Source organism: Nothoprocta perdicaria, unplaced genomic scaffold (genome assembly GCF_003342845.1).
Source record: "Nothoprocta perdicaria isolate Ctin4 unplaced genomic scaffold, notPer1 scaffold_46, whole genome shotgun sequence".
Classification (NCBI taxonomy): Eukaryota; Metazoa; Chordata; class Aves; order Tinamiformes; family Tinamidae; genus Nothoprocta; species Nothoprocta perdicaria.
In genome coordinates, this window is record NW_020455710.1 from 3,638,190 (window position 1) to 3,650,193 (window position 12,004).

Here is a 12,004-nt window from a genome sequence, read left to right on the forward strand (position 1 = left end):
TCTTGGATGCTCTTCAACTTCTCTGCTGTTGTTGTTATTTTTTTTGCTGTCCATCTAGAAGTGATTTACTTTTCRTTCTTGTTTTGTAAGAGAAATAAATCTCATTCTTTTTGCAGAAGACTTTGGGGCTTCAGGGTTAGCTTTTTGATTTTAGAAAAGCGGTGYTCTCAGCCTGAGGTCCTCCGATTTGTTCTTTGTAGTTCCTAACAAGTGCTGTTCCTACAGCTGTCATCATTATTGGTGAGGCCTGTGTAGCCACAAGAAGCCAAAGAAAGATGCCAATATTAATTTAAGTGAAATTGGAACATGTATCTTATCAAAAAATATGGATAGTTGATATTATAAAGGAAATAGAAGATGACAGTTTTAGTTTTAGAATTTTTAGAATTAGAATTAGAATTAGAATTTTATATGACTTTCTTTTGAGTGTTTTTCTTTCACCTAAATACTTTCATCTAGATGGTCTGAATCCAAACAGTTGTGTGATATAACTTGCTATGAGATTTGAAAATATGAAACACTTAGGTTTCCTTTTATGACTTTTTTCTCCCTCTTTGCATGTAGGAACAGCAATATTCTTGTTTTTTCAATTTTTATTTGAGAAAGCTTTCAGGCTGCTATGTAAGAGTTATCTAATTTACCTCTGGTAATGAAACCTGAGCTGGTGATAATATATTAGCAGCTTTGAGCACTGAGGTGTTCCATGCATTGTTTAGATATTAAACTTTTTGATAAGTACTACAAAAACCCTTGGGGAATCACTATCTATAGATCTTATGCACCTGCAAATTTTTTTAAAAAAAGTTTATTTTTAAAAACTTCCCAAACTTGGCAAAGCTTCCCTCTAAAAACAATACAATTTAAAAAAMAAMCCCTAATACTTAAATTTTGATTTCATTCTTGCAGTTCTGATGAAAATTCTTATCAAGTTGCTACATGCTGGGTGAGATTCACAGACAGCTCCATAACTTTGCATGATATAAAATACTTAGGAAGGAGGTGGAATAACCATCCTCTAATGAAACAGAGAGAGTCAAGATTCTCCATCTTTTTATAAATTGAGATGTTAGTGAATGGTTTAACTTAGGTATCTTCAAAGAGTATTAGAGTTTCTGTGATAGAAATTCCTTAATTTTATATGACTATTGTTGATGTTCAGTTTAAATATGTAAACAATATCAGAAAATGACAAAAATACATAGGTTTTGTTAGCCTTCTGTAATGCAGCTGGGCAAGTTAGGCCCTCTGTTTTTGAAATTACACATTTTAGAGTCAGAACAAACTTACTGCATGAGAAAATGATATGATTCTATAGGGCAACACAGAGCGTGGCACACATTTGACATTTATTCTATATATACATGTAGCATATTTGTAAATGGTAGTTTTATGTTATTTTATATATATATATATATATATATTGTGATGCAGCTTCACAATGCTGTGGCTGAAATGGAAAAGGAGAAGTTTAATATTCAGAAGAAACACACAGAAAATATCCAGGAACTGCTGGAGGACACCAATGTTCGTCTTAGCAAAATGGAGGAAGAATATTTGGAACAGATCAAGTCAACTGTATGTTTTTTGATGAACATTTAATTCCCTTTATCTCTCCGAGATGCCCTTTCTGGTGTTTCTATATGTTGGATGTCAGATTAAATGTGTCCACCARAAGTCCTGCATTCGAGTGATGGTCTCATAGGCAGACACTCACACGTGACAGCCACTGAATTGACTGAAATGGAACCAAATTCTTCCCCCATCACAGAATTACATGGGAAACCTCACATCAAGTGGGAGCCTTTATGCTACAAAGCTGCACAAAGGAGTGCAGCTCAGGAGCAGGTGTGGTGTCACGTAAGAAGTACCTTGCTATGTCAATTGTAAAAACAGAAGCAAGGAAATGTTAGCAAAAATGAAAAAGCCTCCTCGATAAAACATCTTGTTCTTTTTATCAGTCTAAGAGAACTGAAAGAGTGGAAGGACAATGGCACGCAAACTTTATTCTCTTATTAAAGCATGTTGAATTGAAAAATTTGCATTCAGATCATGTTATAGGCACCGGTAAATACAGAGAAAAATGGACACAGTCTGTCAGCGAGATTGAATTTAAGAACCATCAAAACTAGACAGATCTTGCTGAGCAGCTTCTGATTTAATAATTAAACAAGGTAGAGTTCAAGGCAGGGCTTAAGATGAAAGACTAGACTGTCACTGCAAATTAGTTGTTTTTTTTCTCTCTCTTTTTCTCTCTTTCTTTGTTGTTGTTGCTGCTATTTCAGAATTCTTTCCCTGTTCACTTTTGCACAGTCAACAATACTGCTCTTATTAGCAAGTAATAATCACCTGATCGATTTAACGAGTATGGTAGAACTGCTGAGGATGTTTTGGTTCTATTTTGTCCATGGAAAAAGTATTAAATTCTTGAGGAGAAGAAATTAGGTTATGTAGGACTAGTTATTGAGGCCTGCATGGTTTGTCATTAATAATTGCAAAAGCGACAGTGCACTCCTAGATTGAAAAATTCAGGAAAAATCTCTGATCTCTATCCTGAGAAGTAGTGTCAGACATTCATATTTTAAAGTGTGCATGTGTACATATATACACACACACTATGTACACACAGCAGTATATACACACATATATATGACATAGAATCTCCTGTCATGATTGATTGCAGCTTTGCTATTATAACTCTCGTGTCTCCGGACCACCAAAGAACCTTGTTGCTCCAGGCTACCGAGTAACTGCAGGGCTGTACACTAATTTATTCGGGTGGTTTCTTAACAATGACCTATTCTTTTAGAACCAGATGGTCAAAGAACTGGAGGCTCGTGTCCAGCAGTTGACTGTTGAGGCTGAAAATAGTAATTTACAGCGTCAAAAATTATCTCAGGAGAAGATCGATGCAGAACAATACCAYCAGGCAGTGTGCTCTGAACTGCAGGAAGTGAAAGTCAGGTAATTAAACAGTGGTCAATAGTGGTTTTTAGCTTTGAAGAGTATGGGATTTCCAAAACCAAGCACTCCTTTTTTTATTTCAAAAACCCAGTGAATGCTAATTGACATTAGCAAATTTTCATGAAAATGTGTTAATGCAAAAACTGCTTTTGGAACTGACCGATACATCCTAAGTATGTTATCTTTCTGTTATTTATATACATTTCATTCCATTACAATGAGCATATGGAACAGTCAGACTTGCCTGCTCCTCGCAATTGATACAAAGCAGGTGAAATGCCAAAATATGAAAGCAATTTCCATATTCTGTTTGCTTACTACTTGTAGACACAGCTCGCTTCAGAAAGACAGGGACCGTATTATACAAGAATATGAGGAGAAAATTCAGCAACTACAAAGCAAATATGATGTCGATATAAGTTTTTTGAAACAGGAACACGCTCTYTCTGCAGCTAAGGTATGTTTCCGTGTATAATAAGCGTAAAAATGCTTGCTTACAAGTTGTTTATTTTTGAACTGGTCGCTTCACTGTTATAAATGTGAAATGCATGTGAATAAATCCAGGGAGCTCTTCTGTTGCCTAAGTTGTTTGTRTGCATAACTTTAAAAACTGTGATTTAAGTTTTCATTCTAAAATTGGAGGGAAAAAAAAAATCAAAACCAAGTTGACTGAGAAAATGAAGGGGAGGGTAATGTGTACGTGTCCTTACAGGTGGTATGTTCGTGGCTGGTTCAGCTGAGGTTCAATCTGCTTGTTGTTTGTGTTGCTGTAAAAGTTCAGGATACCCAAGAACCCCAGTGCACTTAAAGACTTGCTGATTTCATAAAACATATTTAGCAGATTATTTCTGGAAACATATCTTTCCTCAGGCATTTGAAAACAAGTTTTCTTGTCTGCCTGTGGTAGGGAACATTCTGTCAAAACTTTATTTATTTAAAAAATGTTTTAAATTCCATAAATTTGCATATTGGGAAAATCTATTAAATCATTTTTTTTCTATATACAAAAAATACAAATTTGTATTTTCAAGTGCTCTTTCAAGTGCTAATGTCAAGGTGATGAGTTTGTTTATTTTACTGTGGGTTTTGCTTACGTTTTGAAGTTGAACAAGGTAACAGAAGTGAAATAGCCGGACTTGGAAACTGATCAATTTACTTTTCCAAGCTGCTTATTTTTCAAAGCAACTTCGGAAGGTAAATTTAAAAAGATCAAATTTGTATCTATAATTCAGACTGTAAGACAAAAATTCCTTCTCCGATTAAATCCCTGCAGGCATCGAATGTGATTGAAGAGTTAGAACATAAYGTGTCTCTGTTAAAACAGCAGTTGCAAGAGTCAGAACATCAAAGGCAGCAACAGCTGAGGGTGAGCCCTGATTTGTTTATTTTTTATAATTTTTAAACTTTTTGCAATGTTTAGATAATCAAGCTAAAATATGCTGAGCTACATATTGTGTCGAAGGCTGAATAAAAAGTATTGATTTAGACAGATCATTATGGGTATGAACAGAATTTTTACAGGAACTTTTTGACTATTTGTATTAAATATATTTGAAAACCAAAGAAATGTCTATTAGTGAGTTATAGAGAAATGAAAGAAAAAAAGGGATTTTTAAAATTTAAAATACGCGTTCCTATTCACAGGATCAGGACTACACGTTTCAACAGGACAAACTTAACTTGGAGCGTATGTATGAAAAACAGGTACTGTTTTAATGTAAACCACTATTTACTTCTCCAAGTTTGTGTGCAGATACGATGATGTTGAAATCCTGATGTCCTGCACCTCCTGYCCATAAACTTTGCGCAGACTGAGGATATGCAAATAATGAAACCAAACACTCACTATGAGAATTATCAGCTTTTAAGAAATGATAAAGATGTGAAAATATAACTTTATGCCTTCTTTCTTCTGGAGTTTGAATGTGTTCTCTTAATTGTTGACATGCTTTGCCAGTGCTCAAAAACTTGCTGCTGCTGCTACTAGGTTTGCTATTATCATCTCTAGTTAAAAAGAAAGAGGGACTGCCACTACTGAAGGAATTTGTCATTTGACTCCTGTTAGATAAGTGTATTTCATCAGGCATGTGACTGTGTATCAGTTAAAAAAAAAAATACATATATATATATATATGGTAGATTACTGTGCATATTCAGATATGTTGATGTAACTCCGTGCTTTGAAAATAAAATCTTAGAGAACAGAAGAGTAAATACATGTGTGTTAACTATTGCTATAAATCTATAAAATAGTATGGACTGGCCCATAAAATCCTAAAAAGAGGTTATCTTCAAGTCAGGGAATAAGGAATTCTCTGGTGCAATCTGTTCCCTTAAGTACCTTCCCATTATCTAATAATCTTTATTAGTCTACAGTGACTGTTCCCTACTAGGATATTTAAACATCAAACAAATAATAGGTAGTAACCCTAAATGTCACTGTTTGATTAAATGTGCTTATCTGTTGAATGGGGAACAGTTAGACTAAATGATTTTACAAGCCAGGAAACACCTGCTTTTTGCAAATAATCTACTTTTTGTTTTCCAAACGTTCAGCAAAGAGCAGTGACAGTGTATTACTGAGAGCCATTTCACTACCAGCTGTTAAATATATTTTACTTTATCATGACTAGCAATGCCATCTTTATATACTGGTGAACAGTCCTTCAGTTTTGAGACTGTTTCAGACCAACTGTGGATCATGCTACCATACAGTTAACAGCTATATGGAACCATTTATGCATGAGAGTCTCTAAAGTKTGTTTTTTTCCCCCTCTGGAAATATAAATATCCTGTACTGTGTGTGTGATCTTGTGCCTTGTGGATAGTAAATCAGTTCTTCAGTTGCAATTCACTTATTTGCAAAAAATTGCGTTTTCACCTTCAGCTGGTCAATGCTCGAGTACATACTATTCTCTGCGAGTCTTATTTATTATYGTCGTACGTGGTAAGATTTTTGTTACAAGAAATGATAAAAAAAGTTATCTTTGCATTCAGGAGTTGCTAAGTGTGAATTGTGCATCAATATATGTCATTATTTTAAGCATATTTCTGTGTTTTTTTTGTCATTCTTCTAATGAAGAATATGCTTCCTTTTAATGTCATTACTTACRTTTTTAGGTATAATGCAGTATTTTTCCCTTCAAATCGTAGATTCACAGCATCCGGAATGATCTTGATAAAGAAAGAGGGGATGCTCAAAAGAAAATTCGCAAACTGGAAGAGACTTTGAAGTAAGTGGCAAATGCAGTTGTTGTTTCAGCATCCCCAAGTTTTTACCCAGTCTTATTAAATAGCTATATGCTTTGTATTGTCTAATAGCGATCCTATAGTTTGTCTGGGTAACCTTTCAATTATAAAGACATAACTTCAGGGACTCTTCAGCCATAAAAATTAAAAAAGCAAAGCAAAACTGACAGATGYAATGTAGGAGTCAAGTGGTGTGTTGCATATATGGTGTACAAACACCGTTCAGTGCTTAGGAGAAACCAGGAGAGGGACAAGTCTTAAAATATCTCAGAAATTATATTTGAATTAATCATATGATATTGGTGATTTAAAAAAAACACACTAACTATAAATTAATATGGATTTTCCCTTCTCTTTGACACTTTCTTGTGTGCATATCTCTTTGTAATGGAAGTGGCTAAAACATCTGTAAGCCTTTGCAATATGTGAATAGAAGAGAAGGAGGGAAAGTACATGGTGGGCCAGGAAATATCAATGTCATGAAAAATATTTCAGTCCATTTTGGAGGGAGATGTCATGATGCTCCTGGGATGTAATTTCCGAGAACTGTGTCCCATTAAGAACTCTTCTTATTCACTAACCAGACCCTGTCATCAGTGTCTAAACAATTGTATTTTATTTTGACAAAGTTAGTGAATGTGTAGATACAGGATACTTGGAGGAAATTAAAATAATAATAATAATAATAATAATAAAGGCTCTGGGAGGGTACTCTCCGCACAACGGATGCCTTGCAGTTCTGTTCAGGAGTTGAAGGGAGTCGTGTAGGACTTCCCTGAGTCTTGATGAGCAGCATCTGCTTCCTTGGGAGTATTGCTGCTGATTTAGCATGCTTTCTTTTCTTAGAATTCTGCTTTCCAGAAGACTCTGGGATTTAAATGGAAGAAAAGGACAATAGCAAATGATATATGCCCTGGGACTCTCATCTGCAAACACTTGGCTCTGCAAAGTAGGGCTCTTACCAATTTCAGCAGTGGGACTGCTTTGTTAGACCAGCCAGTGGCACYTACAATGCAAAGTAAATTTATCTGATGCAAAGTGTGCAGAGACTCGTTAATTTTGTGACTTTATGAGCCATTATTAAAGCATCTAAAACTGTTTACCATTAATCGTCAACCTTAATAGCTGTCTTAGTGACATAAACAGGAGATATAAATCTGACTTCTTAAACTGGGTGCTCAAAACCCRCTGATTTTCTTAAAAACACAAGACYTCTGGAGTAGTGTTGAAGGGCAGGATGGAGGAAGCTGCTTTTTTWAATGATTTTAGCCATACCCCTTTGCTCTGGAGTCCCCTATTTCCAGAACTGCACTTTTTTTTTTTTTATGTGGGAGGAACTAGCTGATTCTCAGAAAGAAACATGGGAGCAAATGAATTTACATGTAATATTGAATTGGTCCTTGCAGTTAAGTTATGCAGATAGATTCATCTTTACTCTTGAATCAACGTAAAGTAGGTCACTTAATTCTCCCGCAAATGTTGGTACGGGGTAGTTAGCATGTTGTAAATTCTCAGTTAACTTTGAAATTGATGTCTCTTGGGAAACTGTATTTGTAAATGAAAATTTTGTTATAGCAATTTATGATTTTTAGCTCATATGTGCTCTGCTACAGATCATGGCATTTCGCTCTCCTAATTTAAAGTGGAAAATATCTTAACTTTGGAAATTGCTTACTGTGAAATTGCTTACTGTTTAATAATGGCGATATGTTATAGTACTTTCGGTATATAGCTGTGATTTGGGATTTATGATGCACAGTAATTTGTCACTGAACAGAAAAAGAAATTGGCTTTCATTCTTATCTTTGTCTGCATGAATGGAGTCAGGAATATTCCTAATGATCCAAAACTACCTTATTGCAGAAGAATAGCGCCCGGGTCTAGCACGGGTGGATATTCTGCAGACCTGCTTTTCCAGGCTCTAGCTCTGGTCTGTTCACTTGCATGAAAGGCTCTGTGTAAGCTCTGTCCTTTGAAACTGCATGAGCCCCTAAAACTCATCCCTAAGAAGCTGTTTTTTTTTTTCTTTGGTATGAGAAGCAGTAGTGTCTCCAATGGTCCTGTCACCCTGTAGTGCAAGAGGAATTCTCCCTGTAGAATGGGAGATCTAAATGGCTTATTCCATAGAGAGTGGCAGCTTCCCTGCTTTGGCCTCAGCGCATCTCTGATCAGAGCGATGTGAGTGCACAGAGAGAAAAGAGCAGTCCCGCTGCATGCCCAGCATGGAAGAGCAGCCAGTCCTGCCCGGCTTGTTTTCTGGAAGCACTGCCAGTGTATCAGGACATTATTAAGATTCCTATATGTACATGCTTACGTATGATATGTTTGAGTGCAAACAGTAAGGAATAAACAATAACATTTTGTATACTTTAGAGAAATAGACGTCCTCACTTTTTTTTCATTGTCACAAAAATTGAGTCCTTTAGGCAGTTTCTGGTTATTMATTAGGAATTAGTCGCCTTTCATGTGAAATGCTTTATTCTGTTCTGTTGCCTTGAMTATATGCAGAATAAAATAAAATTTAAAAAAAAGTAACAAGGCAGGCACAGTAAGCCTGTTCAGGATGACCTTATCTTCCTTGAGATGGGTGAAAATACAGTTCTCCATCTTCAAAYAGAAACTATGCCTTGTGGAATTGCACCTCCGAAGCCGGTAGGTACAGCAGTGATTCCTCACAAACCCCTTTGATCTGAGCGTGCTTTGGTTGTGAATGGCCCCAGGATGGTACYGGGGGCAGCGGGCGGGCGCGGGGCAAGGGACGGGGCTGGGGAGCTCGGGGTCCCTGCGCCAGCCCCGGTGCCGGGACAGCCGCCACCGCTGCCCTGCCCCTCGCCTCCACAGCCACGCAAACTGCAAGGGATTGGAGGCGTAAAATCCACATTTCCAAAAGCATTATTCACTTCCCATCATAGATAGTACTCCGGACTTTTAATGCTGAGTGGGTGTTTATGTAGTTTAGGTAAGCTCTTTTTTTCTGAAGTTTATGGTGAGAATCTTTGTGGGAAATAAATCTTTTGCAAAACAATTGCTGTAATATTCRTGGCTATTGTTACTGACTTTTGCATATAAATTTTATGTTTCGCTTAGGCAATATATGTCCTTACTATTGCCTAATAGTGCAAAGACTTCAAGAACTGCTCAAAGAATTTTTCTAGAACAGTTTAAAATGCGTTTATATAATAGCAATCTTCTGTGTAAAAGCTTCTGTGTAATTACTTGGGGGAAAGCTTGTTTCTCTAACCTCTTTAGTTTGCTTGCATAGAATATGTTGTGAGAGTGGGTTACATTTAGGCTAAGTCTCTGTGGTTCTTATTCCTTTTATTTTACATAATAAATTAGAAGCATGTGTGAGGGAGGAGCTTGTTGGCTTTTTGTCACCTCCCCAGTGTSTCCGGGTCTGTCACCTGCATGGCAATGCGAGGCTTGTGGTTGCTTTCTCGCTTATCGTTCTTACATGCTGGAAATAGTGACGAGATCTCATTTAAAGCCYTTCACTTTGTCTCTTGCACAAAGTAGTATCTTAATTAGGCTACTAAAACAGGGCTTTCATGGAATCTTACTCTTCTAACCTACAGCATGATTGAAGAAACGGGGTTGAGAATTTTGCTATCAAGGAATATGTTGCACATCATCCGCAGTTAAACGCTTCATACCATTCTTTGTCTCAATCCCTGGCATTTTTTAAACCTGCTTAGGAGGCCAAATCTCAGCCCTTCACAAGTGGTGATGATACGGAGCAAATGCTCAGCAGCTGCTTTATTGAAAGACACTCAGTAAAACTGTTTGTTTACATAAGTAAGTAGCAACACCTCTTTTTTTCCAGTGCTTCTCTACTTCTCATTTGAACTTGTTTAAAACTCCTCTTGGAGGAGAGAGGGGTTCAAGTTTCCAGAAACTAACAATGCCGTTGCTATCAGCTCAGTTATGTTCTTACAACACTTACTAAAACATGCACATTTTTCACTGCATTTTGTGATCTGTTTTAGATGTTAGGCCAAAAATTTTCAGGATAAGTATTTTCAGTCATAGCCATGGTCTGAGGAAGGAGTATAGATGGTGAGGTTGGTGGGTCAGTGGGTTGGTGGGTGAGGTTGGTGGGTCAGTGGGTTGGTGGGTGAGGTTGGTGGGTCTTATGTTCATCTGTTCCTGATCCTAAATCCGGGCAGCAGTAGTAAAGAGCACGTTCCATGTTCTTGTTGGTCTGGACTCTGCTGATGTCCAAGTGTTCCCTTTTAATCATGGAAATTGAGAGATGGTCTAAAAGTGGGACCAGTAACATTCAGAGCTGTGAACAGAGAGTTTTTCTGCTCCTTGTGCGTAGCTTGGGAAGGTTGTTGGGAGATCTCAGGCAATGTCTTAAAGAAATGTTGGTTTAGTTCTGTCTCTTGTCATGAAGAGGGCGTTCAAGTTGGTTGTTTTAGGGATGCTGAATTGTGGAAGGCAGGAGTTTGGAAACCGATCTTCATGTATTTGGGGCAATGGCTCTCGAGCCTTTTTCCTGATCGGTGGTGTTGGATTTGGTCTGATGCACAAGAGAAACCTTTAGCTTTTGTTTATATTAAAAAGGTTCCTTATGTCAGTCTCCATCTTTTGTACTTGCCTTTGTTGCTTTCTATTCAACAGATCAATAAGAAGATAAATATATGAAATAGCTTTAATTGTGAGTTATTTTTCTTTCTTGTTACTGTAAGTTCATTCCAGATTCTGGTGAATTACCTATTTTTAGGTTAGTTGTCTAAGTGTAGCTACTTTCCTGTAGCTAAGTCCCTTTTGAAAAATGAAGTATGTGTTTTGCTTAGAGGAATTCTTGTACAAATGGGAAAGCTATTACTATTTTTAAAGAAGGAAATAATTAAAAAAGCATGAGAAGGTGTTGTCTTTAATTCCAAATGTTGCAATAAAGCGCCTTAAGAGAGTATCCTTGTGTATGTTGTATTCATCATTCCCTTCTATCAAACCATATCTAGTGTTGTCATGTTACTGTAGTGGCACTGTGATGGAAAAAAAAGCCAACCTTGTGATTTAAAGCCAGTGGTAGTGTTAAGTGGCTGAGGAGTTTGGATATAACTTTCCTTTAGGATTTTTGTTCCCTTTTTTTCCCCCATGTAAGGATGGGGGAAAGGCAGCCAGCTGTGCTCCACTTGGTGCTCTGCTAGAGCATCTGAAACCTGTTAGGAGCAGAAGCCGTCAAAGTTTCCAGCATATTGTAAACATTCCTTTAGCTCTAGTGAACATGCTGACATAACCCTCGCTATAGGGGGCACAATGTAAAGGACCAGCAGAGGCCAAAAAAATGCGGTAGCTTTATTTAATGGTCTCACTTAAAAGGAAAAATAAAGTGTTCTATTAACTATTTACAGCTTTTCATTTTCCTTCACCAGTTTCTCTGGAGACCTACTGGCAGTAATGAAATATGTATTTAAAGAAAAGCTTCAGTTGTATCAAAACAAAAAAAAATCAATTTTTAATCCTTGTCTATACACAGCAGTTTGTCGCTAAACAYGGGTACAGAGGTATCCTATGGTGATTTTTAGTGATATTAATTACTAAAGTTCATCAACATTTAGTAGCATGGGTTGAAAAACATTGTGCATGATGTGTAGAGCTCAGTGTGCTCTGACACTTGGATGAAGCGCTGTCATCTGCAGCTGTAACAGTGAAAACGGTGAAGGTGGCAAGTGCTGAGGCTTCTGACATCCACGAAAATACAAATAGCGAACACGGAGGTCAGGATCGTTCCCTTAATAGTGGGAAAAGCTTATCTTTGATACCGAGTTCATAACAAAATAGTGCC

General features: G+C 37.1%; 1 protein-coding gene across 1 annotated transcript in view; it reads left to right on the plus strand.

Annotated features, from left to right (window-relative positions):
* CEP112 (centrosomal protein 112) overlaps positions 1 to 12,004 on the plus strand; it is a 135,037-nt gene that overhangs the window by 26,930 nt on the left and 96,103 nt on the right. The window contains exons 11-16 of the mRNA XM_026046715.1: positions 1,432 to 1,575; positions 2,807 to 2,961; positions 3,289 to 3,418; positions 4,235 to 4,327; positions 4,606 to 4,665; positions 6,115 to 6,194. Of these exons, the coding sequence (XP_025902500.1) occupies positions 1,432 to 1,575; positions 2,807 to 2,961; positions 3,289 to 3,418; positions 4,235 to 4,327; positions 4,606 to 4,665; positions 6,115 to 6,194 (662 nt within the window). The remainder of the gene's footprint in view (positions 1 to 1,431; positions 1,576 to 2,806; positions 2,962 to 3,288; positions 3,419 to 4,234; positions 4,328 to 4,605; positions 4,666 to 6,114; positions 6,195 to 12,004) is intronic.